We start from the raw sequence: 27,671 nt of genomic DNA, 5'->3' as shown, positions 1-27,671 counted from the left end.
GCCCCTACAACGAGCCAACCGGTAGATGCCGAGATCTGTCAATTTCCACTACAAGGAAATATTTTCAGAAGATAACTTTTCCAAAAGAAACTTTCCATTGAAAATATTATGAACATTTTTGACCCCAATCAAGTTTCATACACCGGTAAAGATTTTTTCTCAGCTACTCAGCTCGCTGTACCGTTTCCTGGTGAATCGTACAGACGCTATAAGCATTCGGCTCCTACGCTGATTTGGCTCGTCTCACTTTGTTGTATTTCACAATGGACCAGTCCGTTCACGATTTTTTTCTTGCTGTACTCACACTGATCCTCGACCGCGAAACCTAGTCTAACTTAGAGACAAATGTGTTGGTAACGTAATGCCTACTCTAAGCATGAAAAAATCGTGCAAACCAATTTCTACGTTCCAATTTTCTCGTGGACATTATGAACATACTAATATTAGCTATTGAAATAGGTGCAACATTTTGCTTCAAACAAATTGTGCTACATTTATACTAATCGCGTCAAATCACTAATTACCTATCGCGTGTCCGCTACCAGTCGCTTCCAACTACAAAACCAAGCTGTTGCTATCCTCCCATTTGCCAATTCGGTCAAGCATACTTCGAAACAGCACTCCCTACGATGTGGATCTGGTTGCTACCATCATTGCTACCGGTCATTCCCGCTCTGTTAACTAGTGGATTCAACATATCCGAGCCTACGTCGACTGAATCACCGCTGACGGACGCTGCCGTCACTGTAATTACCCAATTCTTCGAAGCGAACTCTAACCAACTCTACATACGGCGTCGTGCCAACGATCCACGAAGTGCATTCCTTCAGCGTGACATTATCAACCAGATACTGCTTCAGATTCAGTCCCGTATCGCCGTGCAGGTGGAAACCAACCTGACAGAGCTGCCAGATCAACCCAGAGCTCATAATGTATTCCTGGTAGATGACTACGAAGCCTTCAAGCTGATAAGCAATGGAATGAAGGTTCGAACGTACGATTATACCGGATGGTTTCTGGTGATCGTTAGTGACACCTCCGGGAATAGTTACCACACGGTGCAGGAGATCATGGATGACCTTTGGTCGCACTACATCGTAAATGTAGGCGTTCTCATGATGTACGACGATTCACCCGATAAGGCGTATTACTACACGTATTTTCCATTCGGACACGGATACTGCGAGGATGTTCGTCCATGGCTGTGGAAGGTGTTCGTCAATGGACAGAGCACAAGTCCCGCTAAAGAACTGTTTCCGGCTAAACTAATGAACCTGCATGGATGCCCGTTGAAATTAGCGACGTTTGATATCCCACCTTTCATGATGCTACGATATGGAGCCGACGGGAGATTGCAGCAACTGGACGGATTGGATGGGATTGTAACTCGTGTTCTCAGTCAGCGGCTGAACTTCACTTTGGATGTAACCATTGTGGATCCTCCTGAGTGGGGGATCACTGCCAAGCTGGGTCACTGCACCGGGACGTCCAGATACGTGAGTTTGTCTAGTTTACTATAAAACAGAGTCTGTTTTTAACTCTAATCCTTCGCTAGGTTCGAGATCGTATTGTGAACTTCACCATCGGATACTGGTCGGTAACCCTCGGTAGGAACCGTTTCATGGCGAGTACCTTTCCCTACTATACGTCTCTTATGAGTATCATTGCGCCGCCTGGTGAGCCGTACACCTCACTAGACCAACTGCGACTACCCTTTGAGTACATTATTTGGTGCTGTGTCGTCACAATCCTTGTAATCGCCGTAGCAGTGATCGTGATCATCCACTTCCAAATGCCAACAGTGCAAAACTTTGTGTTTGGACAAGCAATAACCACCCCTACTCTGAACACCTTCAACATCTTTTTTGGAGGAGCTCTCTCACGCTTACCAGCTCGCAACTTCTCCCGAACTATGCTGGCCTTCTGGCTGCTCTACGGTATTATCATTCGCACCTCATACACCGCTGCATTGTTTAAGTTTCTTCAACTGCAACCGAACAAAACCGTACCTCAATTTATCCCCCAGTATATCGCTGCTGACTATCAGGTCCGAATGGGACGTAACTACAGCTACGTATTCGAAGCATTCCCCGAAGTGTTTCCTTACCTTAAGCAGACAACTCTACAGGAGTTCATCTACAACGAAGTCGAAGAGCTGCAGCATCCGAACACACGCTATGTGGTACTCGCACCAATTGAAACGATCTCCTATCTGAATCGTATTTTGACAAAGCGCGGACAGATACTGCGTGTCACCAGCGATCGAGTGTATCTCTCCAAGCTGGCGATCTATACGCAACGGTCCGCTCCGATACTGCATCCATTCAACCATTTGCTAGGACATCTGTACGCAGCCGGACTGATCGATCAGTGGGCATCGAAGTATCACCAACCGGTGTTTCTCCGGGAGCCAACGGCACTGGATGGACCAAGGAAACTTTCGGTCGCCCAGGTACTGGGATGCTTCCAGCTGCTGGCGGTAGGACTGATCGTTAGTTTGCTAGTGTTCGGTATGGAGTGTGCTGTGGGGTACAGAGAACGGAGAGCGAGAAGAAGGAAACGGGTGCGAAAGAGGGTCACATTTTTTCTGTATGTTGAATGATCATGTTGTAAATTACTCAACGCTAATGATAGCGTTTATTCTTAAACTATTCTATTACATTCCAACATGTTTGCATTGGATGCCCTAATGCTACTAAATAACAAATCTTTTTATTTGAAGTCTCGGTAGTACATCATTACCGATCAGTCTAAGGCCTATGGACTCTGGTTAGATCAACAATGCCCATCACTCCCTAGAATCACCTATGCCGCTTAATTTATCCATCACCTTTCGTAGACTCGCGAATTTTCCTGAGCCCAACTCCAAGCCGAAAACAAAGCCACTCACGGTCAACATGATCCCGCCCATTTTATACGCCACAAGTAGGTGCTCATTGCTTAACCGTTTCGGCTCGGAATTCTTCTTCGGTCTCCGGAAGAATTCGTAATCTCCATAGCGTGTTATCCAGTAGCTCATCAACCCGGCGGCCTGAATTTGTTGAATCTGTGCATTGAATCGCTTCGTTAGTATCGACTTTTTCGGATAATAGATCGCGACAGTATAGGTCGAGATGAACTCTCGGCAAATGGGCAGGGAGCCACCGCGTCGACGGTACAGGAAATTGTGGTGGGCCATGTGATCTAGCGCTCCCATTGTCACATCGTGGGACTGAGGATTTTGCATCATCCATTTCAGGTGTTTGATTATGTTGTCACGTTCCTCCGGGAGGTTACGAACTCTGTGAAATCACAAAGTTGAGGTTAGATTCGGTGTGCTAGAATGTAAGAACCGCATACCTCCGATAACGATGAGGAAAAGCTTCAAAGTAGCGCTCGGCGGATTCAACTACGTAGTAGAAGGCTTCAGTTTGGTCGATTTCAGCTAGAGTTTGCGACGGAGGTAGGTTTGATTCTTGCTGAAGATATTGAAACATTGCTCCCTGATAAAGAGTGCGTAGTATGAAGGAAAGGTAGATCCATAGGAAGAGGAGAGTTCTTGCGAAATTTCTCGCCGGGATAAGGTGCATTGATATGCCGAAAAATACCTGGACTAGGTTCAAGTAGGGTGTCCGGATATTATTCCCGTAGACAAAATCTTTAGTAGTCCGGTTTCTAGACTCAACAGCAGTTATCACGATCATCGCTAAAACGAAAGCAAGACCTGTGAGGAACCAAACTTGTACTTTGAACGGTTGGAATAACTTTTCGAAGGCAGTGTAGGGACGTCCTTTGGGTACGGCCAGTACCAGCGCAGTAGTATAGTGTACAATTCCCGGTTTCAAAATCTCATTTCTAGCAACGGATATCCCTAGACAAGAGATCCCGAAGTCTACCTCTTCTTCCTGAATCATTCGCATGATACCGGTGCTGTTCTGCTTCAATGCGTAACCCCACTGTTCACCGTTTGGTGGTTCTATAATCTTCGCTTCGAAATCGAGTGTCTCCTTCAACACGACTTGTTAGATCGCCTTCGAACCCGCTCATTCGTAGATTTAGTTTATCCGAGCGATCCATAATCGTGTAGGGTCTGGTTTCGAATGATCCAACCTTAAAGGTACACCCATGAAAAGTTTTAATCTTATCCGAATAATAATCGTCAATGTGAACCGCTGCATCTACTGAGATTAAATTCACCACACCGCAGCTTCCCTGACGATACGGATCGTACAACCATAACCTAGTAGCACGATCAGTATTACCCACCAATACCACATTGATGATCTGTAGCTTCCACAAATCTTCGAATACTGCTAGTGCAACTGTATCGTTTGCCTGTCCGATGAACACAATTAAAAATCTCCCTGAAGAATCGTACTTCTCTATTGAGAAATCTTGATACAGCTCTTCGAACGCCTCATAACTGTCAACGAAGAATACGTTCCTAGTCCACGGCCTTTGGAAGACTTCACTAGAAACATCGTCCAGTCGTACCGTGACAGAGCCGTTCAACTGCTTGATCACATCATTCACCAAATCCGCTTGTAGTTGTTCGTTGTGTACAGAAACTGCTCTTTGCGTAATCAATGCCGATTCGAATGGATCGTGGAATGCTTGCAGCAGAATGGTGACGATAATTTTTTCCAGGACTTGTGGTTCGGCCAAGGTCAATCCTAATGATAGTGCGAACAGTGAGGAAAGAAGGAGCAGCCTTGTTCGCATGACTGGTTTTCAAATCTGATTTTAATCATACAGCCCGGGATGCCTTTATAGTCGTAACCTTCTGTGGGTTGTTTTAGTGAGTGATGATCTAATTGTTCCATATTGAATTGATTGTGCTGAATTTGAATAGAAATAAACTGGAACACAACGTTTCCTTTTCATTGTATTGATATCATAATTGATGACAGCAATTGATTTGCCTATTTTTACAACAATAGAGCAGTGAGTTGGTTTTTTTGTAGCTTGACATTAACGGGATCACTGCAAAAAATTGTTTTACGTCATGACTTGTAACCGATCAAGATTTTGTGATTGGATCATGCTTTTAATTATAGGACGGTAGACAATAAATAATCGATTACTTGAGTCCCGTATCGCTAGTTTAATAGACGGCCCTATTCTGCGTGGCGTGTGACGACTAATCTCATCTCACTCTACGTGACTTTTCTCACCCAATTCTGAAGAGTCACTTCGGGTGACGTGAGACGCCCATTTAACCGCAATGGGGAATCTTCCCTCTAAGAACGGTTGGTTTCAAAATCGTCCAATGAAGGACATTCGTTGGACCAATTTTGACATCGTCCAAATAACCGTTCAACGAACGTCCATCATTGGACCCGTGTTGAACGATTTTGAAACAATTTTTTGGACGTCTCAGTGGGTTACCTCACCCGAGTCGACTCTCAAAATAGGGTGAGAAAAGTCACGTAAAGTGAGGTGAGATTAGTCGTCTCACGTCACACGCCGCGCTGACTAGGGCCGAGAGGCTGTCGTTTCGTGTGATGAACCTTTTCCTGGCATTGGAAGCTGATGGGAACTCAAAAGATTCCTTCCTAAACTAAAGTTTACATTTTAGTATCATGGTTTTGGACATGCCGTTCCAGCACTTTGAAATAAGAAAAGGCATCAGCAAATTTGATAAAAACCATACACTTGAAGAACCATGTTTCCTGACAGAAACTATGCAGTTGTGTTGCGAATGCTATGCCTACTATTCCCAAAACAGTTCGTTTGACAGTATTACCAAAGATTAATCGAGACTCTCAACTCTCGAAGAATCGCTCAACAATCTACGGTACGTTTTGTACTAGATTTTTTAGGTAGTAAAAAAAGCACGGTCCCTTAAACTCTGCCAATCTCGACGCACCAATTTAGTGATCTTCCTTTCTGTGTCGGGATCGATTATATTGAAAAGCGCAAGATTTTCTGTAGCAGCCATTTTAGCACCTCAAACTAAAATATACTTCAAATTAGTTCATAAACTACAAAATTGTTTTTGTACTTACATGAAATAGTTTCTTTTTCTGCCCTCTTGCTATGGATGAAAATATATTCTGCTGACTCCTTTAATATTTTGCTAAATACATTTCAATTAAATCATTTGCTTCGTAACTATTACAACCTACTTACTTAACCGATTCGTGTTAGATTAATTTCGAATTTGTCATCACATACCAAACATTTGATCGCATTATTTTAACTTTAAACTAAGTCTTGTTCATCAACGCAATTATTTTCAACCTTCTGTTTATATTCAACATAACACCGCTTATAGACTGGCGCAAGTTTGTTCTGTAGCAAGTGGTGCCAACATTCTGGTTTGTAATGTAAGTGACAGTTCTTTATTCATCGTTGCTATAGAATTATCACTGCATGAATGAGGTCGTTGTCTGCGTACAAAAATTTGTTGCAGGTTTTGCATTGTTTTAGGATTGTATTACATGAGACTTTAGAGCGCAGTTAGTATACATTATAATAACAGCATTAGCGGTAGAATAAGTATTAGGTTTGTCACCACTCCGGGTTTGAGCCGGGAACTCCGGTTTTTGAGGCCGACCTCCAGGGCTCCGGATGCCAATTCCTGCGGACCTAAGTGGATTAAACTTCCTAAAACTGAACTTAATATTTCCTTGAAATATGAAAGAAAAGTGTAAGTAGGCTAAATCACTTCTTGGTTTCAGATTTATTGTGATAAAAAGAACTTCGTTTCAAGATGCCAACAAAGTATTTCGGTGGTTCGCACGCAAAATCTAAAACAATTCATCTTCATTGTGGGAAAAACATTTTTCTATTCATTAAAGCTGTAAATCTACATTCCACTAAGTTGCTCGAAGTAGTTTAAAGTTTTCGGAGCCTCCTACCAACGACCTTCTTAATCTCGAGGTATTCTGACCATTGTCGACCAGCTAGAGCTTACCGTTCCGGGTGCAGGTCATTGTTCAGTGAAGCTCTCATGAACATTAAACGCGAGATAACATCTACCTCCTCTAAATTTTGGAGTATCTCAGTAAACCACAGCCCAGAAGCCTACCATCGACGCTAAGAATCACGAGTGGAATTAAAACGTGTCACTTTAGTGCAACTAGTTAGGTTAAAGCTTGAAATAAATAACCAACTAACCAACTGGTTGGTATAGCTGTATTATCGTGCACCGATGTCAGTTTTACCCAGCCAATTATATAGGCAGCATCGCATCAAGCAACAGAGCAGCAGAGTGGACAACGAATCCGGCAGTACACGGCGACCGACAGACGGGAAGATCATCTCACCCTGGATTCGCATCGATCAGGTCGCATTCTTGCGCATCTTCCACTTTGCGATTTTCATCGCTCGCAAGATTAGTAAAGAATTTAGAATTTTCCTAAAAGCAATGAGTTTCGGCAACCTGATATGTATAGTGATGCCAAACATGGGGTCCCAATATGTGGTCACCTCAGATGCATAACTTCCATGCCTTACTTTCCCGCGGCGCCAGCTAGGAGACGAGAAACCCTAGTGTAGATTGGGGAAATCCGTAGTGCTTCTCCATGATAAGAGCAGCTCGAAGCAGCGTCTGTCCCGGAACAGACGACAAATGAGGTGACTCGGCAGTTATATTTAAAATGAAATCAGTTAGTTATCGCAGCACTGATAAGGAGTTATGCCGACTTTTCAAGATTTATTCCACAAAAAATTAACTGAAGATACAGAATGAAACAATCGGCAAAGGACACGGCATTGTTTTACGGAAAATAATTGGAAAGCTGGAACTTGGAATGCCTATCTAATTAAAAAAGAACTACGATTAGAAATCACAAAAATAATCCATGCCAGGAAATTATACAACCTATATATCCCTAAAGTTTGTTATTGCAAAGGAAATCACTCGACTCACTATCGTACGTGCTCGGTTTACGCGAAGGAAGAGGAATTGATCACGATCAAAACTTCGAGAAACATCTTATATCAAGCCAAATATCCTCAGACTGTCATGGAATCTGGGGTCTCCAAATATTCTCTCGTTCAGGAAATCAAAAAGTGCTGTGAACCTTCTACAATTCTATTTAGATCCCCGGACACTGTGGGAAGTAGGTACAGGTTTTCTCACCACTTAGGTTCTATGCCCGGCTGACCCTTATTGTCAGGGCGGTCTAAGCGATTCTATCAGAATTTCGGATCTTCGTACATAAACAAACAAAAGGAAAAACAAATAAACTAAAATTTACCGCGTTTTTATTTCCTTCAACTCCCTTACTGCTCTATTTATTGGCTAGATTTCGCCGATCTGGTACTGCTGCTGTTGGCGGGAGGGCGGACGGTTCCTTCCGACCGGCCGGAGCTAAAACGGCCGCAAAAATGCTCTCATAGCAAGACGGTTAATCCTAAAACGATTCTAACAAAAAAAATTCCCCTAACGGCATTATCGACACATTCGAATCTTCTCTGCGTCGCACTCATGTTTCATCAATTCTTATAGAATAAATATTAACGCGTCGGATTGTCTAGAGGTGCGTAGCATTTCGCTTGTCATTGCTTTGCGCATCAAGCAAACCAAACACAATGCAGATAAAAATTGGCTTCGGTTTTTCTACACGACGCATTTCGTATTTGAAGTTTGCTTACATTCGGCCAGATTCAAAGCACAATTAGAAAAAAAATCTCGGATTCGGAATAGTAGTGGGGTATTTCAGTCGGTGTTAAATTAAAATTTCTTTTCTATCCCGGACGTCAACAGCAAGGTAGCGACTGCACAAAACGTGAACGATCCTTCCCGTCGTGTATGGAAAGCAAGACCTACGGTGAACCGAAGGTCCAGATCCAGACACTAAGCATTAAGTGTGGTCCTGGTAAGGGTAAGGGGAAAAAGGGATGGGTTGTATTCGGGAAGTGGTCCGGATCCAGGTCCGGGAGCTAGTCCAGATCCGAGACCTGGTCCGGTTCCTAGAACTGGTTCAGATACGGGATGTGGTCTGGATTCTGGAACTGGTTTGGGTCTGGGAACTGGTCCTGATCTAGACTGAACTAGTTTTGATCAATGGACTGAAGCGGATCTGTCATCTGTCCCGGACTTGTGGTCTGGGTCTGGGCCTAGATCAAACCGGTACAAAGCATCACATCGATTTTAAAATTTTTATTTCCTATCCAACCTACCCAATAAAAAAATCTCGGCTGGTTTCTGCCAATATTGGGGACGATTTCAACCTGAATTCCGGTTGCTTCGACTAGATACTATCATAGAAATCGACCGATTTATCTAACATACTAAGAGCCGAGGTTGACATACACTGAAAAAGTGTTTGGTTGTGTGATGCACATACATGTACAGCTACCAAAATTCGTAATTTCACAGTTTATTAACTTTTTGGCAATAAGGGGTTTAATACCGCATTGCGCAATTGCATAATCTGTTACCAAAAAGGTAAAAGATTCTTACCCAAAAGGAATAGAAATCTTCCCGACGGATTTTGGGTGTACTTGACAATTAGCTGGAGAGGTGAGCTTGGCTCTTCTGCCGGAACCTCCCTAGCGTCGTTGGTGATGAATCATCCTTGATGGATCCCCTTGCGACCCGCAAGCAATCCTAGAAGACACCGCAATGTTCTTCCCAGGCAGAGCCGTTGTGATACCTGCTTCTCTCATTGCATTGAGTCCATTGCACTTGGCTTCTTTTGGCGGCAATCCATGTGATGACAGTCGGTCTTGACAATCTCGGCTACCCGCTAACGCAGTTTCACAAGGTTCTGTGCACGCTTTTTTCTAGTATGGAAAAACTCCGCCTCCCGAAGAAGTCTTCATTTATTTGTTATATATGGTAATTTTCAACATATTTTCATTTAAATGTTTACACAGGTTTTTCAGGAAAGTTCGTTCAAGCTTATATGTCTGTTCTCTGTGATGAAACTAACTTTGAGTTGCGGTAATTCGCTCTCTGTATATTTTTTGTGCAACACGTTCCCAAAAACCTTTTCAATTAGCTAGGGATGTCAGCAATACTCTTTTGAAGGAACTTCTCTAACGACAGGGTAAAAATTGCCGGTTGTTCCAACTCCTCATGAATGACACTGGTAGATACCGCAGTGACATACCTCAGGTGGAGCCGCTGTCCGACCTACTTCACTCTCCCACTTCACCCGCTTTTCGCGGTTTAAATTCAGCCAGCAGGAAAAACGTCAAACGAACAGCAAACAACGTGACTAAGTCTTTACTTCACTATGGTTCGAATATCACCCCCTTCTACTACGATGGCCGTCTTCGAACGATGTCAACACTCCTTCTACCACGGCCGCCGTCACCGTCACCCAGCGTTCGGTGAATTTAGCACACCTTTTTGACAGAAAGAAGAGAATTTTGGCCCAACTAAACCACAATAATAAACAAATAGGCAAAGAAAATTTAATACTCGTATTTGGACTAATAACATTGTTCACTCACAGAACAATACACGAAAAACACGAACTAGCATAATGACAGTGGTGAGTTATGTATCAATAAACAATACACTCTACGGAGTGTATAATACAAATTTGGATATTTTTTCACTCAGTGATAAATTGTTACTCTGATGGGTTACACATTTTAAAACATTCTAATTGCGAATTTAGGACCCACTTGTTCCGGAAGGTTTTGCTACACGATATAAATAGCGCGAGCAAATAACCAGTTAGGTTAAAGTAAATAACAAATAACTAACCTTCTAAATGGTAGACAAAGCTGTATTCTAGTGAAACATGAGACGTAGACACATGCAGAACTCCTATCATTTACCTTCCCCAGTGCCAGTTGATTTTTATCCATGTTAGGAGCAGCTCGGAACAGCGTTTATTCCGGAACGGATGGCTGAAGGGGAAATGAGGTTCCCAATCTGCTAACCAAAGTGAAGCCCCACGACAAAGCTGGAGGTGAAGATACCGAATCTTCAACTATCAAGACAAGGTAATGCTTAAATGCTATTGCAGAGGACACCTCTCAACTTCTAAATCGTAAATGCCTGGTTCGGATCTAACTATAAATCTAGTTCTAAAGCTTAATATAGTGTTTCGTGACATATTTAAAACTACTGGAATATTATTTCGGGTTGTGCATTTTCATCGGTGCAAACATTGAAGTTATTGAAGTCACAGTCAGATTAAATGCGCCCAGTAAGAAAACTACATCCAAAAATAGAAATAAAACGTACCTCTAAATAGTCCCTGCATGACAATCACAAAACGATAAAAAGAAATCAACTCTAATTTTCAACCATATGCAACAATATGTAGCAATTAAATAATTATTCGCATGAGAAACCCTCTGAAGACTACATCCTATAAAAACGAATCCGTGCTACATGATTCACAACAGATTTCAGAATCGGTCATGCGAACAAGTGTGCCCTTGATTTTTTCGCTGTTCGCAGTATCGTTAGGAATGCGAAACCTGTTAACCGGGTCGGAATCACGAGCCCTTGAAAACATTACCGTCACCATTCTGCTGCAAGCTTTCCAGGATCCCTTCGAATCGGCATTGATTACGCAAAGAGCAGTTTCCGCACACAACGAAGAACTACAAGCGGATTTGGTGAATGACGTGATCAAGCAGTTGAACGACTCTGTCACGGTACGACTGGACGATGTTTCTAGTGAAGCCTTCCAGAGATCTTGGACCAGGAACGCATTCTTTGTTGATAGTTATGAGGCGTTCGAAGAACTGTATCAAGAGTTCTCGATAGAAAAGTACGATTCTTCTGGGAAATTTTTGATTGTGTTTAGCGGCCAGGTGAACGATTTAGTTGCATTAGCAGTATTCAAAGATTTGTGGAGACTACAGATTATTAATGTGGTGTTGGTCGGTAATACTGATCGTGTTACTAGGTTATGGTCGTATGATCCGTATCGGCAGGGAAGCTGCGGGGTAGTGAATTTAATCTCAGTAGATGCAGCGGTTCACATTGACGATTATTATTCGGATAAGATAAGAACTTTCCATGGATGTACCTTTAAAGTTGGATCATTTGAAACCAGACCCTACACGATTATGGATCGTTCGGATAAGCTTAACCTACGAATGAGTGGATTCGAAGGCGACTTGTTAGACGTGTTGAAGGAGACACTCAATTTCAAGGTGAAGATCATAGAACCACCAAACGGTGAACAGTGGGGTTACGCGTTAAAGCACAACAGTACCGGTATCATGCGAATGATTCAGGAAGAAGAGGTAGATTTCGGGATCTCTTGTCTAGGGATATCCGTTGCTAGAAATGAGATTTTGAAACCGGGAATTGTGCACTACACCACTTCTCTGGTTCTGGCCGTACCTGGAGGACGTCCCTATACTGCCTTTGAAAAGTTGTTCCAACCATTCAAAGTACAAGTTTGGTTTCTGACAGGGCTTGCTGTCGTGTTAGCGATGATCGTAATAACGTTTGTTGAGTCTAGGAACCGGTCAATTAGATATTTTGTCTACGGGAATAAAATTCGGACACCCTATTTGAACCTCGTTCAGGTATTTTTCGGCATATCTATGCACCTTACCCCGGCGAGAAATTTCGCAAAAACTCTTCTCTTCTTGTGGATCTACCTTTCCATCATACTGCGAAGTCTTTACCAGGGAGCAATGTTCAACTATCTACAGCAAGAATCAAAATGGCCTCCATCGCAAACTCTAGCTGAAATCGACCAAACCGAAGCCTTCTACTACGTTGTTGAGTCTGGAGAGCGCTACTATGAAGCTTTTCCTAATCGATACCGGAGGTAGCTAACTCCAACTCGACAGTACAAACATGATCCATCTAACCACAATTTTTAATATTCTTAGAGTACGTCACCTACCACAAGAACGGAACAACATTATCAAGCACCTGAAATGGATGATGCACAATCCTCAGTCCCGAGACGTTACGATGGGTGCACTGGATCACATGGCCCACCACAACTTCCTGTACCGTCGGTATGGCGGTTTCCTGCCCATTTGCCGAGAGTTCATCTCGACCTTTACGGTTGCGATCTACTATCCGAAAAAGTCGATACTAACGAAGCGGTTCGATGCACAGATTCAACAAATTCAGGCCGCCGGGCTGATGAGCTACTGGATAACTCGGTACGGGGACTATGACTTCTTCCGGCGAACGAAGAAGGGTTCCGAGCTGAAGCGGTTAAGTAACGAGCACCTGTTTGTGGCGTATAAAATGGGCGGGATCATGTTGACTGTGAGTGGCTTCGTTTTCGGCTTGGAACTGGTTTCAGGAAAAATTAGAGGTCTTCGGATGGTGCTGGATAGATTCAGCGGTATGGGGGATTCTAGAGAGTGATATTCTGTAGGTGCTATTTTTAAACTGGATTGGGAACTGTCAAGTTTCCTGCTTCCAGAGGATGTTATTGCGGAGCTCAAGTTGATCAAAATAAATTTACAAAAAACTTATATTTGGTCAAATTCATCTTTTCTAATTAATTACGTGCTTGAGTATCTAGTATGACCAATCGAATACGCAGTAAGAACCCATCTGTTGTTTAGCAAACACATAGATTCATGCTGATATTTTCCTTGGTGCAGATTTTCTTGTTGTTGGACGGGTGATTGAATGGTATACGCAGTGCAAAATCGTGAGTTAATAGAAAGAAATCCATAAATTTTTCGAAATTTAATACAAACGTCATCATGCAAAATTATGGGTAAAAGTAACGTTGAAATGTTTACTTAACTACCACTGTAGATATTTTGAAATTGAGCGCCTACAGTAAAACAGAAGTTTCCCGTACCAAATTCATTGGATTGACTCCACAATTGTTGTATGTTATTCATTTTCATCTTTCTTATGAAGAAGAAAAAAACATCAACAAAATTGGAAATAAACCAACGGGAAAAATCTTTTTTAATAGCAATTGTAAAACTGAACCAGCAGTCCGCTAGCTTTCTGTTTCATTGTACAGCTTTATATTAGCGCAACAAACAAATTATAAATACATTATAGCGAGTAGAAACCTTATTGCCCTATCAATTAACAGCGTTCTTATCAGTTTTAATCATTCGTCGTCGACAATAGAGGTACATTTGTCGGGGCGGCACGCGATGACATCGGGTTACATTAGCAGTGTAATCACGCGTCAGTCCGCAAAGCTATTATTCTTGCACTGCTTGTTCGCAGTAATAGATGCAGGTTCCGGTTACAGCAATCATCCACCATCGGGTCATTAGGATTATTGCGACTATGGAAAGGTGAGCTGTAGGCCTTTGCTAAAGTTGAAAAGTTTTCTTTTTTGTCTGCCGCTGTGATTTGTATTCAGTGAGTAACAGTTCGTCCGTAATTTGTTCTCAAGGCTAAGTTGTTTGCCTCGAAATTCCCAGGGTAACGTTTTCTTCCGGTCTGTTTAAACTGAGTTTTGGAAAATCGGGCTGAAAGGAAGAAGATGATAGGGGAGTGAATCCAATATTTCTTCGAAACAAGTGAGACAAATTGTTCCAAAATGGCGTTCCGGAAAAAGCCAATATCCTTCGGACATTTTTGGAGTGAATTTATGGCAAATACCTACAGTTTAAGGACATTATACAAGCGAGCCACAACATAGCTCCTAGACCGCACACACCCCTCTCCCCTGCCTAACCATGTACAGTCGTGATTCGCTGGTTGGTCCATTGTCCAACTAAAAAGCATCCGAACGTCAAAATCTCGTGTCAAATTTACTTTGACAATCAATCTGACAATATTTAGAGATGTGAACAGATGCATTTACACTGCCAACATCTCCTTTGGAGAGTTTTTGACATTTGTCAGTCAGTCCAACTAGCGAATCAAATTCGTTAGTTGGACAAGGCTGTGGTCCAACCAGCGAATCGCGACTGTATCTGGCACGAGCAAATATAAAAATACGTTTTTCAATATACTAACCTTGCCGGTGTACCATGAAACTGCTACTTGAGGAAGCTAGAACATTTTCCTATACAATCAACCCGAGTTTTAACCGGAATTCTATCTGTAGCTCTTATTTTGTGCGAAAACATCACTCCTCTTCACTTGGGGTTTCTTTTCGAAACACTCTTACTTTTCTTTTTCTCATTTTCAGTGCACTTTTTCAAATGTACTTTAATCGCACACCACTGCAAAAAACACCCGCGAAGCTTTAATCGTTTACTAACAAAACTTTAAATTTTCTGTCCGAAAACTCGCATTTGAATTTTCATTTCGAATTCCTTTTTTCTCAATGTAAACAAGCGCGTCGGTGCCTAGCAACAAGCGTGCGTTACTGGCTTCCACGTATCTTCACCTTAAACGAGATTTTGTTTTCTAATCTAGCAACCCTTCACTCTTGTACCCGCTTGATTACGATCAACTCGCGTTGCCTCTATCTTCCGTCTGTTCCATCAAATTAAACTAAGCGATGCGGAGGTACTTTCACATTGAAACTTCTGGATTTTCGACCACAATATTAAACCATGTACTTAATTTTCACTTTAAATCAACTGATTCCTTTCCCGAACCAAGCTCCATTTTCATCACACGGTTGAAGTTATGCGCCGATAACACCCTTGCATCAATGACACGTAAAATAAAAATTTGCTCAATTTTGCATCGCCTACCTTGATTGATTTTTGTTGTCGAACGATTGCTTGCTTCATGACAACCGCTTTCAATAACATTCCGCGCGGAGTGTTTGTTTCTTCCCCTCCCAGGAATTGACGGTAAATCATTTTAATTTGGAATGCTTTGCAGCATTGATTATCTCACTCGCCGATCAGTAAGAACTATTACTAATTTCTATTAGCATTTGCACTTTACAGTTTGTTTAGAAACGTTTTTCATTAATCAATGTAACCTTTCAGCCTTTCATGTTGAATCACGTGTTAAATTTATTCAACATTTCCAACTGAATTCATTATCTGCTTTACCAGGTTTAGCAAGTATCACACAATTCCACTCAGAAACGATTATGTCAGTCTCAACCATATAAACGTATAAATGAGCTAGTCAAGATTGTTTCTTTCGATATCAGCAAACTATTCAGCGTAATCAAAAGTCGCATCCAAAACGCTTCTGATCGTCTATGATTTTCAATCACAGAGAACAGGTATATAAGTCGGAAATTTTTTCTGAGAACACTGTGTAAACATTCGAATTGAATTTCGTACCAAATCTATCGCAGTCAATTTCACATACGTGAATAACCATTGTAACCAAGTTTTCAGGCAAAGGCCGTGTGTCAATTGCTGGAAGTCTGCTGATTGAGTCGCTATTTACGGCTCAGAGCTTAGAAAAATTGACATCCTCACGTGAGCTTGAAAGAGAAACGAAATTCAATTCATACATACAGTATACAGTACATTCATGTGCGCATATGTTCGGTTTCTGAAGCAAACTGAATGTTGTGTCTATGCTGGCTCTGGGAGGGATTATCGAACAAAAGTGCACCAGATATAGATTACGCATTTCACTTATGCTCGAAAATGTAAAAGATGCCAACTTTTACATTTAAAAATTAACCAGAAATAGACAAGTGAGTTTGAAATATCGTGAAGGATCAGCGAGAGATTCTGGATTCTTAGCAGGGGGGCAAAGAATCCGGTAATTTGTCCTCACGTTCCAGCCAGGGAGGTGCCAGCAAAGGAGCGGAATACAACAAACCCTTCTCTGGGACGGAACCTATGGTCGCCCTCAGGACACCCCGCGGTTGGACCACCCAGTGTAGGGTACTCAATATTAAGACACCTACCCCCAGACAGGAAAATGGCACTCCTTGACGCCTCCAATAGGATTTGGGAAGGTAGGACCTTCTCAGACGACTGGAAACTTGCCTACATCGTGCCAACCCTCCAAAAGAGTAAATGCACACAATCCCCGAGCGACTACCGTCAATCGACGGTATATTACATGGCTGCAAGAAGACAAATTCCTTGATAATCGCCAATTCCGGAAAGGACTCGGGACATGAATCCACCTGGGATCCCTCAAGGAACTGACTGAAGAAGCGAAGGCGAAATCTTAGACGTGGCGAAAGCCTACAATAAAGTGTGACGCAAAAGAGTACTGCGAGAGCTGCACCGATGAGGCATCCACGGAAATCTCGAAACCTTCGTTCAAAATTACCGAAATGACTGGCGATTCCAGGTATACATCGGCGGCGAACTCTCCAACGAATTCTGGGAGTCAAACGGAGTCCCCCAAGGATTCGTGCTTGCAGTAACCCTATTCCTAGTTAGGATGAACTCAACATTCGCTTCACTAGCCACAGGAGTCTACATGTTCGTCAACGCCGACGGCATCATCCTAGTCGCCTTAGGAAAAACAATCCCCGGTACTCGGATCTCCCTACAAGCTTCGGATCCTTTCACCTCGTCAACGCCAGGCAGGTCTCGCTAAACGGGGTTCAGAAACCCTCCCGGAAAGAGTCTAAAGTGATTGGCATCACCGCCAAGTAAAGAGGGATTGCGAGAGCTAAAAGCGGTTGGTCCGAGGGATCTGCTCTCGCCACCTCAAAAACAACAACCTCCTTAACAAGTACGCAAACAGCTCCCTACCGCCGACTCGACTCGAGCCACAACATCGACTACAGCCTATCTCTGGTCGTCAAAACGCGCGACCGCCCTAACTACATCGGCGCGCACTATCAGTCAGTGCAAATATTCACCGATGGATCCAAGGCCGACGATGAGTGGGAGCGGTGCTCTGTGGCTTAGAGGGTGTGCTCTTCTTCCGTCTGCTCTCCCCTACAGTCAGTCTTCTCCGCTGAAGCAGTCGTCCTGACAGTAGCAATGGATAAAAGGCCCACCGACTCCTCGACAGTCAGATTCACCGGCTCGCTCTCCGTGTTAGAGGTCATCGAGAGCGGGACATCGAAGCACCCTTTTGTACAGGCTAATGAAGCCTACCGCGACCCACTACTGTCCATCGGCTGGGTCCCAGGCCACAGCGGAATAAAAGGGAATGTCGACGCAGATAGAATAACCTCCGCCGGTAGGCAGATCTGCGCCTAACTCTCAGCGGAAACATCAACAAACATCATTCGAGAGTTCCACGAAAGCATTCAAATCAGCTTCATTAACCGTTGGTGAATTCCCGCGACAATTGTCATTGTCATTTCTCAGCCCACACCCTGACAGACGTTCATCCACTCATCTAGACTCTGTCAAGATGAGGATCTACAAAGCTTAATTGTTCGTATGTGCTAGTCCGTATAGCACACCAGTTTCTTCCACAAGCAGGCGCCGGCTGTTAACCAGTCTCACAAGTTTCGGATACATTACATAGAGGATAGTCGGAGGCAGAAAATGAAGAGATAGTAGAAAGATGTTGGTTTGCTGAAATGAAACAATAAAAGCAAAATAATTGTGATTAGTATCGTAGTTATAATAAATAAGTAAACGATTTCTCATCTGTTATTTGTTTCCTTGTTCGTAGTCCTCCTTCCTGTTCCTGATCTGTTTGGGCTATTGGCTTTCCGTTTTCTTGGCCGTCACATTCTCTTGCACCGAGTTGCATATATTGTAGCAAGAGAAACAAATGAAAAGACAAAAAATGAAAATAAATGCGAAATGCTCTCCTTCCGAACATATCCCTTACTTTCCCTTTGCGCTTATCATTTTGGTACCAACCAGAAAGCACTTGGCCTTGTACCCACTGCTCTTCCGCCATCCTCGTGGTTTTCTCCATTTATCACAGGCGTCACATGTGATATTTGGGTACGGAAAATGATTTTCTGAGCAGACAATCAAATGAAAGAAGATTGCCAGGTAATTAGTACACTTTCTGCATCAGGTATCATGTCGCATTTGTAGATATACATATTAAGTGTATCTACTATACGATATGATGGCCGGAAGCTAGGATAGGATCCGCCAGCTCTGTCTTCTGTTTTTGAACCAATTCTGAACCAGCTCGTGATTGGACGAAAGTGACATTGGCAAACGTTCGGCTTGGAAACTAAAAGTACTAAAGGGCTGCTTGGAAGTGTTGTCGTATTGTGATATAAAACGTAAAATAACGTTTGTTTACCGTTTTGTTTTTTTTTTTTGTTTTCTTGAGATTCCGCTTTCTTTCCATAACGTCCGTCTGTAATTATGAAGTGCAAGGCATTTTCTGGCAGACGAATTCAAACATATTATCTCTCTTTTCGAAGTCTAACCGAGTAACTGACTATTTAGCCTAAGTATGAAAATTATTTCAACTTCATGTAAAAATTGTCTTTGTTCCAGCGCCGAGTAAATTGGGAGTATTGTCTATCGCGAGATAATATAGCATTTCGTCGAGTTGTTGCTATATGGGATACACACGAGTGCGGTCGAAACAAAAACAAACGTCAAAATGTTTTCTCACTCGCACTGATGCAAACTAGATGGGTGCGTAATTCAACGCACGGCCCTGTGGCGCATGGCTGAAAAGTCGCAATGTGGATTTAAGAAAAGATTCGCAATACTTTGGGGCAAATCGTGAGAAAGTTATCCTGGAAATCGCTTGTTGTTCTTCTTTTAGTATTATCGATACAGTTGATTTTTACAGTTTTCAACTGCATCAATCATCGGTGGAAATAGGAGCGTGTTATTTTCTACTGCTGTTTTCTCCGAAAAAATCACATGAAGTACTGGAACAAACCTAAACACCTATACAAACTAAACAAAAATTAAGCCTTGCAAAAAAGTAGTTTTAGAATATTTAAACCAAATGCGAACAGAGAAGATTGATCTTGTGAATGAGGTTGCTCGACTCAGAAAGCAACTTACAAAAATTAAGAGCATGGAAATATTTTTCGTAATGGCCAACAACAAATATATATTATTTTACTTTGCTGTATTCCGATGGAAGACCCGTAGTGATCAATTAAATGCGAATATAAAGACTAAATCATTGATTTTTCCCGGAGCGTAAAATTGATACATAATATAGAATATTTTAATCAGAACAATTTAAGTTTTGGACACGACTGTAACAAAACAAATATTTTGGCAACATTGGTCGAGTGGGGGTATGTCGTTTTCAGCAGGGATTAGCAAAATATAAGAAGAAGCCAGCTGGCGGATCCTATCCTAGGCCGGAAGGATAGATAAGCAACCCAAGATCCCCACTGGTGAATTCCCGCGACAATAAGCTGAAAATCAAAAGGTTCACCCCACCTATGGGCCGACTTCAACGATCAGAGAGATCACACAGAATAGCCAACGATCCCATCCCAAAACGCACCCCTTGCAACATACGTCTGACTTCGAGCCCATCTTGTGCAACTGTATGGAACTCGACGTACGACAATACGACATGCCACGGTCGTTCAGAGACATCCTCTCGAACGACCCTGTCCAGGAGCAAGTGGTTTATCAAGAATGCCGAACTATACGACGGCATCTAACGACGCAGCAAACCAGTAGACGAAAAGTGAACGAGGGGCTCTCCGTCGGTGTAGCGAAGTGCAACCAGTTCACTTCATTGCACCGGTGCACTGCCATCGAAAACGGTATAACTAACGGTACATAGGAAATACGCACAAACATTTTTAATACACGCTGATCTGGGTGATGCAAAACCAAAATTTAAAAAAATTTGGTTGGTTTAACAATCAATTAGTTTCGAATCAAAAATAGGCTGTCGATTGAAATTAAAAATGAATTTTGTTAGTTTAATCACGTGAAATTTCGCTGCGTGATATAAATGTGCGGAGAAAATAACAGAAAGACCGGTAAACTTTCATTCAATTGTACTTCCAAAGAATGTTTGGTAGGACATCAATCAATATTGAATGTTCTCTTTAGATATATATATATATATATATATATATATATATATATATATATATATATATATATATATATATATATATATATATATATATATATATATATATATATATATATATATATATATATATATATATATATATATATATATATATATATATATATATATATATATATCCCGGATAGAATTTTACAATAGCATTTACCCTACAAACAATCATAAAACAATAAATATTATAGTTATTACTGTTTCAACATTGTTCGATGTCAAGTTCTCACAGTAGATTTACAATAAAATTTCATGTAACAATAAATTTCACTGTTCAGCAAAAAAACTGATACAGTGCATTCACATTAAATTTTACTGTTTTCGAGAAAAAATGTATGGAGAAAAATTGATTTTTTTTAATGTTAAGATACATAACCACCCCCCTTTTTCACTGTAAAAGTCTATTTTACATTGAAATTTACTGTAAAAACGTTAAAGTTTATTGTTTTTCTATTGTAGCATAACACTAAAACTTACTGTTAATTGTTGTAAAATTACTGTACTGTCACAGTGAAAGTCATGGTTTTGTTACTGTACATTTCTATTCGGGATATTATATATAAAATGAAAGTAAATGGCGAGAAATAAGCCAGAAAGAAAAATGTTTCCACCTTTTGCAATCGGTCAATAGTGAATATTTTCAGAAAGAATTTGTTTCAGTGTTTGAAGTAATTCATATTAGTGTTCACCGAGCTGAACTCTTCCCTTGACAAGACAAAAATCATAACAAGCGTCCCCGTAGTAATGATACGTTGTCGTCGGATTCGTTAGTGCAAAAACTCGGAATGCTGCCTGCAACCATGGAGCGCGAAAAACTGACACAGGAAAAGCTAACAACCTTTTGTGAGCTGTTACGCTCCAATTACAGACAAATAAAGCATCTAATCGGTACGGAACGGACGAATGTTGACAAAACGTTAACGAAAGCAGTCCGCTACGACCTGCTGGACGGTAGCGGTATTAGCACGCGTAGTGCTATCTACACGTCGGAACAAATCGAACAGATCCTGATCGAGTGTTTGAACGAAATCAACGATCGACTGGTTGCGACCGGCAGACTGGTGTAAGTATAATCAAAGACTTAAGGTGCTTCTATTCTAGGTATTAGGAGCGAAATTTCAAAAGCATATTTACTCAGTTATGACAAGAAACATTTTTTTCAGCTCAACACTGGTCGAAGACCATCAAAAACTGCTTCAGGCCTATCGGAATCTGGAGGAAGCTAGTCGCAAATTAGACTGGTCCCGCACTGAAAGTGAACTGATTTCTGGGACGAGTAGACAAAAGAGCCTGGAGTACCATCTACGAGAGGGATACCGAATCGTTCATCAGTTGAATGGGTTGGTTATAAGAATTAAGTTTACGTTCAATGCCGTGGAGGTGCGAGAGGCGGCGAGCATTGAGCGGTTTCGTGATTGTCTTAAAATATCGGAGGATTTGGATCAGTACCTGCAGGATTTTCTTACCTATACGGTTTTTATGGGGAAATAAAATGTTATGTTCAAAATATGGCCTTGAATTTGACACTCCTTAAAAATCTTGTTCGGGAAAGCAGTAGACTATAACATAATACACGCGCGGTATAATAAGGAACTACTTACCTTACACGGCATTCTCGAGTATGAGCCTCATTTCGGGTTCATTCATATAATATTTTTAGACTGGCGCATAATTATGAGTAGTTAATGTTTCACATTCAGGAACAGTTGAAACACCACTATATTCACATTCGCTAGATTTGCAAAATCAAGAAGCTCAAGGCAGTCATCTACAACCAAATATCTTTTCACTTTTCAACACCACACATTTCAATTAGCTACCTTCAAATATATCTCCAAAAATGTATTGCATTCTTCATCCTATCGACGATTGTTCATCTGATGTAACCAGTACGTACTAAACACCTGATTCGCACTTGAAGTTTCCGGCTGATGGTTATTTGTTCGCTTCTTTTTACTTGTATAAAAAATATTGTATTCTATAAACTGTTTATCCTGTCGTCACTAACATAACAAAAGACGCGTTTGACCGATTTATTCCAATTCCCCCCTCCCTTGTTGGCGTGTATGAGTTCTTTTTTTTCTCTCGTGTGTTAAACAGTAAAAAAAACAACTATCAATTCCGGGCACTTTCACAAGTCTTTTCGCATTACCAAAGTAAATAACATGCATCCTTCGAATACCGATACCACCTTCTCATGTGACGTAACGCCAACAAATACGAAGCCGCAAGGTAACAGCTCACGAAATGATGAAAATGTTGCAGGCGTCCGTGGATACGAAAGAGGATTGTGTTACACTACTTATAGAAGCTACGACCGGGTAACCGCAGGATTAACTCCACACGTCAGCCGAGTATCGCTTCTGGGCTTCCATTTTCTTGATGTACTGCTGAGCTTCGGTTTCGCTCATGTTACCCTTGGTCTGTAGCATCTTCAGTAGAATGTTTCGCACATCGGTGGCCATATTCTTGGCGTCACTGTTGAGAAAAGTACAAGAACGTTTTAGTATCAATTACCGCTGGTTCGAAAAAAGCCAACTTACCCGCAAATGTAAAAATGACCCTTTTTCTCCCCTATCACATTCCACAGTAGGTCCATGTCTTCCTCCAGCAGATGTGTAACGTACACTTTGTGAGCTTGATCACGGGAGAAGGCTGACCGCAGATTGATGACACCCTGTTTGGCGTAATCTTCCAATTCCTAGAATAAGCATAAACAATCATGAATCGAAACAAACCACAAAACCTCAAACGGAACAAACCTCCTCATAAATATAGTCCTCGGTTCGTTTCCGGCAACCGAAGTACAGAATGGTTTGCCCAATTTCTTTACCCTCCTTCTTGAGGAAGTCTCGTTCCTGGATGAACCCACGGAAGGGAGCCAGCCCTGTTCCGGGGCCCACCATAATGACGGGCGTTTCCGTTTTCGCCGGTAACCGGAACTGACTCTTTCGGATGAAGATCGGAACCCGCGGTAGGGGCTGTCCGTTCAATGGATGCTTCTGGGCGAGGAATGTTGTCGCGACACCTTTATTCACCCGTCCGGTTTTTGTTTCGTACTTGACCAGCACGGCCGTTACGTGAACCGTGGTGGGATACAGTTTGGAAGATGATGAAATCGAATAGAAGCGGGGTTGCAGCCGGGGAAGCAACTCGCAGATGTGATCGATCGGAGGATGACACGATGGGATGTCCTCCAGCACGTGCACAATATTTCGGCTGCTGTCCTGGATCCATTCCTGGTACTTGAGTTTTCCCTCCGGAGCGGTAGAGCACATAAAGCGTAGGAATTCCTTGTCCTTCTCGTCACTACAATATTCAGCCAACTCTTTGAGGATGTGAGTTCTGGGCAGAGCCGTTATTTCTATGTAATGCGTCAGTGCTGTTCTGTACGTGGTCGGACAAGGGAATGGATGTTTCTTGCTGCTGTCCGTATCGGTGTTAATCAATGAAAAGATAACATCCAAATCTGCGTTGCACAATTTGCCAAGCCTCACAACCAAGTCAGCATCGTTCACCGGATACATTGCCAAATGATCACCGGCCTCGTATCGCATCTTGGACCCCTCGATGTCGAATTCAATATGCATACAGGATCTATCACCGGCCTTGTGCAGTTCGCGATTGATCTTGATCGGTGCCAGGAAAGGATTCTTCGCATCAAACGGTGGTCGCTGTGTTTGCAACGAGTGCAGCCGAGCAATCTCACCAGTGTACAATCGCTCCGCTGGCGTTTCCGGTTGCTCAAGTAAGCGATACTGACGTGTCATGACGTCCTCGCCGGTGCTCTCAATGCCGAAGAAGTCACACACAGCCGGCCAGAATTTGTCCTTCCAGGTGATGAAATCATCCTCAATGCTATCGAAAGAGAAATAATAAAAAAAAGTTATGATTTATCACAGTTATACTGAAAAGAGTTCACTTACTTGGCGTCGTCATCTCCAAGTCCCAGCTCAAAGACCCTGGTGGCTCCAAGTTCCTCCAAGCGTTTGTCAACATACACTCCAACTTTGTTGTAGTGCTCGTAGGTCTTGTTGCCAAGTCCAAACACCTGAAAATAAAAAAAAAACTTAATTAACTAAACAAACTCCGCACTCTACACTGATAACGATTTGCTCATCGTTCGACGAGGAAAACTATTATAACTAGCCCCGTTACGTAACAGCACACATGGCGATCACACAAGTTATGAATTCGCCCTGAAATACCTTAATCATTTCCCATTTCCGTCGAAAACGACTACTGGCCTTCGGATCCCGCCGGATGTTTGGAAGTAATCGCAAGGGGGAACGCTTCCGCGCAGCATTTAGTAAGGTCTGATAAAGTGATGAGCTCACGCTTCCGGGTTGCCGTTGTTCACTGTACACGGACCAGAGCCGGAGGGGATCCGGCCTCCAGGCGCGAGCAATCATTCAGCTCGATTTTTCACCTTTAGAAATTGTTATATTTCACGACATTTTTTCGTTAATCGAAGGAACGAGCAACGCTGATGCAAACAGCTGTGAAAGAACACGCGAATTGAACGAATACGACTGACGTATCGAACGAATGACAAAGCAAAATAGCAATGACAGCGAGAAAAGTCAGATGGATTTGCAGCACGAGAGCTGACTTCACGCGCACATTTTGATTGGGCACACGTTCAGCTCTGGACACACTTTTGTACATAGATGCAAAACGAGGAATTGGTCATAATTGTAAAAATAATTAAAATGCGGTTTTTGGTATTGTACGTTCCATTGGAAAGAAGCCATTCAATCATTTTGATGCGACGAATATTAAATTGGGGCATTTGATAATAAATGCTCGAAAGCGTCGAAAAATATGTATTACCAGAGTTAAATGTGTGCTAATTATTTACTTTAACTGAATTTGTAAATAAAACTGACTGAAAACTGCGCTTCTAAAGTTTTAGGTTTTCGTGTCTTATTCACAGTAGAGTTTTTACACCAAATTGCTCCATCTTTTATTAAAGTGTCATTTATCCCATAAGTAATATATTGCGACGAATCGTGACGAATCGTGCGAATTTTGCTGCAACGAAAAATAATCGTCGCGTCTCCTTTGGAAAAATACGGACAATAGCTTCTCGAACAGAAACGTACAGTAAAATAATCATAATTTAAGGGGCGGGCATAGCGTAGATGGTTAATCGATTGTCTTGTACGCCGCTCACCTGCAGGTGTTCGATTCTTAACCCCGCACATGGGGTCAGAAATTTTTCCAAAGAGATTTTTTAACCCGAAAAGAGGCGAATGACCATAAGGTAAAAACCTCTATAATCGAAATAAAACAAAAATCCTATTTTTTACGGTGAGAGTAATTTTCCAATAATTTTCAGTGAAGTTTAATGTTATGCTACAACGCAAAAATAATACAGTCGTGATTCACTGGTTGGACCACAGCCTCTGCCCAAATAACGAATTTGATTCGCTAGTTGGATCGACTGACAAGTGTCAAAAATTCTCCAAAGAAGACGTTAGTAGTGTAAAAGACTGATAGATAGATTGTCAAAGTAAATTGACATTAGATTTTGGCGTTTAGATGCTTTTTAGTTGGACAATGGTCCAACTAGCGGAGGTCCAATTAAAAAGCGGTTCAGTAAAGAGATGATCCAACAAATCGCGACTGTACATTGCGATGTTTCTACAGAAAATGTCCATGTCAAAGAGGATTTGACAGTAAAAATAGCGGTGAATATGTACCTTACAATAGAAAATTGTTTTTTTAAATATATTTTTTCTTGAAAACAATGACCATTTTTTGTTTAGCTGAAAAATTAATTATTACACGAAGATTTATTGTAAATCTACTGGTGAAAATCAGCGTCGAACAATATAGAAACAGTAAGAACCATAAAATTTATCGTTCAATGATTGTTTGCGAAATAAAAGCTACAACACATTTCTATTTGGATGGTAACGTAAAAGATGTTTTGCGAAGAAAATGAGATTGTTCGTAGGAATTCCATTGGAAGGTTATCAGCGAGTGAAATAAGGTAGTGGAAATACGATATTTACTGAAGATAACGTAAACAGAGCATGTAAGGGGAGTTGCTTATCTACCCTTCCGGCTTTCATATTAACTACTATGTATACTTAGTGTGTATAACTATGAATGCAACACGACCTAGCTTCCCCTGGTGCTGATAAGCTACTGAACAAGCTATATCCTTGCTTTATTCAGTTTTAAAATGATATTTAAAATGCTGAAAAAATACGCATTATCTTTTCAACCAATTAGGTAGGACCAAAAGGAACACGTACTTCTTAAATTGTTATGCATATTCCCAATAGTTGATGGAGCGAATTGGTGCTGGGCATTGTGGCCTTCGACTGGCATGGTGGTTTGGATGACTTTATGGCTGCATGTTTGTTTCTGCTTACAAGTGAATTTGTCAATTCATCTGGGTGGGACGAACCTTGAGTCCCCGTAGATATCGGCTTTAAAACTTTGGATGTGCGGCTAGTTAAGAAAAGGAGGGCAGGACTAACACGTGAGAGATAGCTAGTTGATGGGTGTTTAGCCCTTTAAAATGGCGAGTCACTTGTTGAGGTCGGTGTGATTTGTTTGCGTTAAATTCCCAGCTTTTTCAACTGGACACTGAATTCGGGCGAATCGAAGGTTCGTCGTCTTTTAAATAGGAAATGAATACCAATATGCCCTTTTATCAGCGAAAATTTTTCATTCGTAGTTTCAAAATACTTTCACCAGTAAGTCATTCGATTTGGATTCCAAGTTCCACCAATTCTGACTAAAATATGAATTATCAAGATCAACATCCAGAAGAAAGGAATAATTCTTAACGGATAATACTACTGTTACCGTATTATATCAAACTTTACTATATTTATTAATAGTCGATTCATTCGTTTCATAGAAGACGTAAAAGTAACTCAAGAGAATTCAATGCGAAATTTATGTAGTTATAATGCCGAAGACGATGGCTATCCTCAATGCAATGTATCTGAAA

General features: G+C 41.7%; 3 protein-coding genes across 8 annotated transcripts in view; 2 read left to right on the top strand and 1 right to left on the bottom strand.

Annotated features, from left to right (window-relative positions):
* Positions 1-629: 629 nt before the first annotated feature.
* On the top strand, positions 630-13,341 carry LOC131676211 (uncharacterized). The gene is made up of 5 exons (XM_058955333.1): positions 630-1,496; positions 1,556-2,563; positions 8,696-8,813; positions 11,231-12,689; positions 12,754-13,341. Exons 1-5 carry the CDS (start codon positions 630-632, stop codon positions 13,244-13,246), a joined length of 3,945 nt encoding a protein of 1,314 aa, XP_058811316.1. The 3' UTR covers positions 13,247-13,341.
* An 8,116-nt stretch (positions 13,342-21,457) lies between these two features.
* On the top strand, positions 21,458-22,207 carry LOC131691064 (uncharacterized). The gene is made up of 2 exons (XM_058977228.1): positions 21,458-21,761; positions 21,862-22,207. Exons 1-2 carry the CDS (start codon positions 21,484-21,486, stop codon positions 22,187-22,189), a joined length of 606 nt encoding a protein of 201 aa, XP_058833211.1. The 5' UTR covers positions 21,458-21,483; the 3' UTR covers positions 22,190-22,207.
* Positions 22,208-22,504: 297 nt separating this feature from the next.
* The window catches only part of LOC131691032 (NADPH--cytochrome P450 reductase), a 31,320-nt gene continuing 26,153 nt past the window's right edge, over positions 22,505-27,671 (bottom strand). For 5 of the 6 annotated variants that reach the window (XM_058977172.1, XM_058977207.1, XM_058977190.1 and 2 more), the window contains 4 exons: positions 24,625-24,749; positions 23,461-24,556; positions 23,242-23,399; positions 22,505-23,176 (listed from right to left, as the gene is read on the bottom strand). In XM_058977172.1, coding sequence (XP_058833155.1) covers positions 23,032-23,176; positions 23,242-23,399; positions 23,461-24,556; positions 24,625-24,749 — 1,524 coding nt within the window. In that variant the 3' untranslated portion in view covers positions 22,505-23,031. Of the gene's footprint in view, positions 23,177-23,241; positions 23,400-23,460; positions 24,557-24,624; positions 24,750-24,906; positions 25,205-27,671 lie in introns of those variants that run through there. The other variant, XM_058977216.1, reaches the window with a different exon arrangement.

The sequence above is a fragment of the Topomyia yanbarensis genome, chromosome 1 (genome assembly GCF_030247195.1).
Source record: "Topomyia yanbarensis strain Yona2022 chromosome 1, ASM3024719v1, whole genome shotgun sequence".
NCBI classification, from domain to species: domain Eukaryota; kingdom Metazoa; phylum Arthropoda; class Insecta; order Diptera; family Culicidae; genus Topomyia; species Topomyia yanbarensis.
This window is presented reverse-complemented; position numbering and strand designations above follow the sequence as displayed.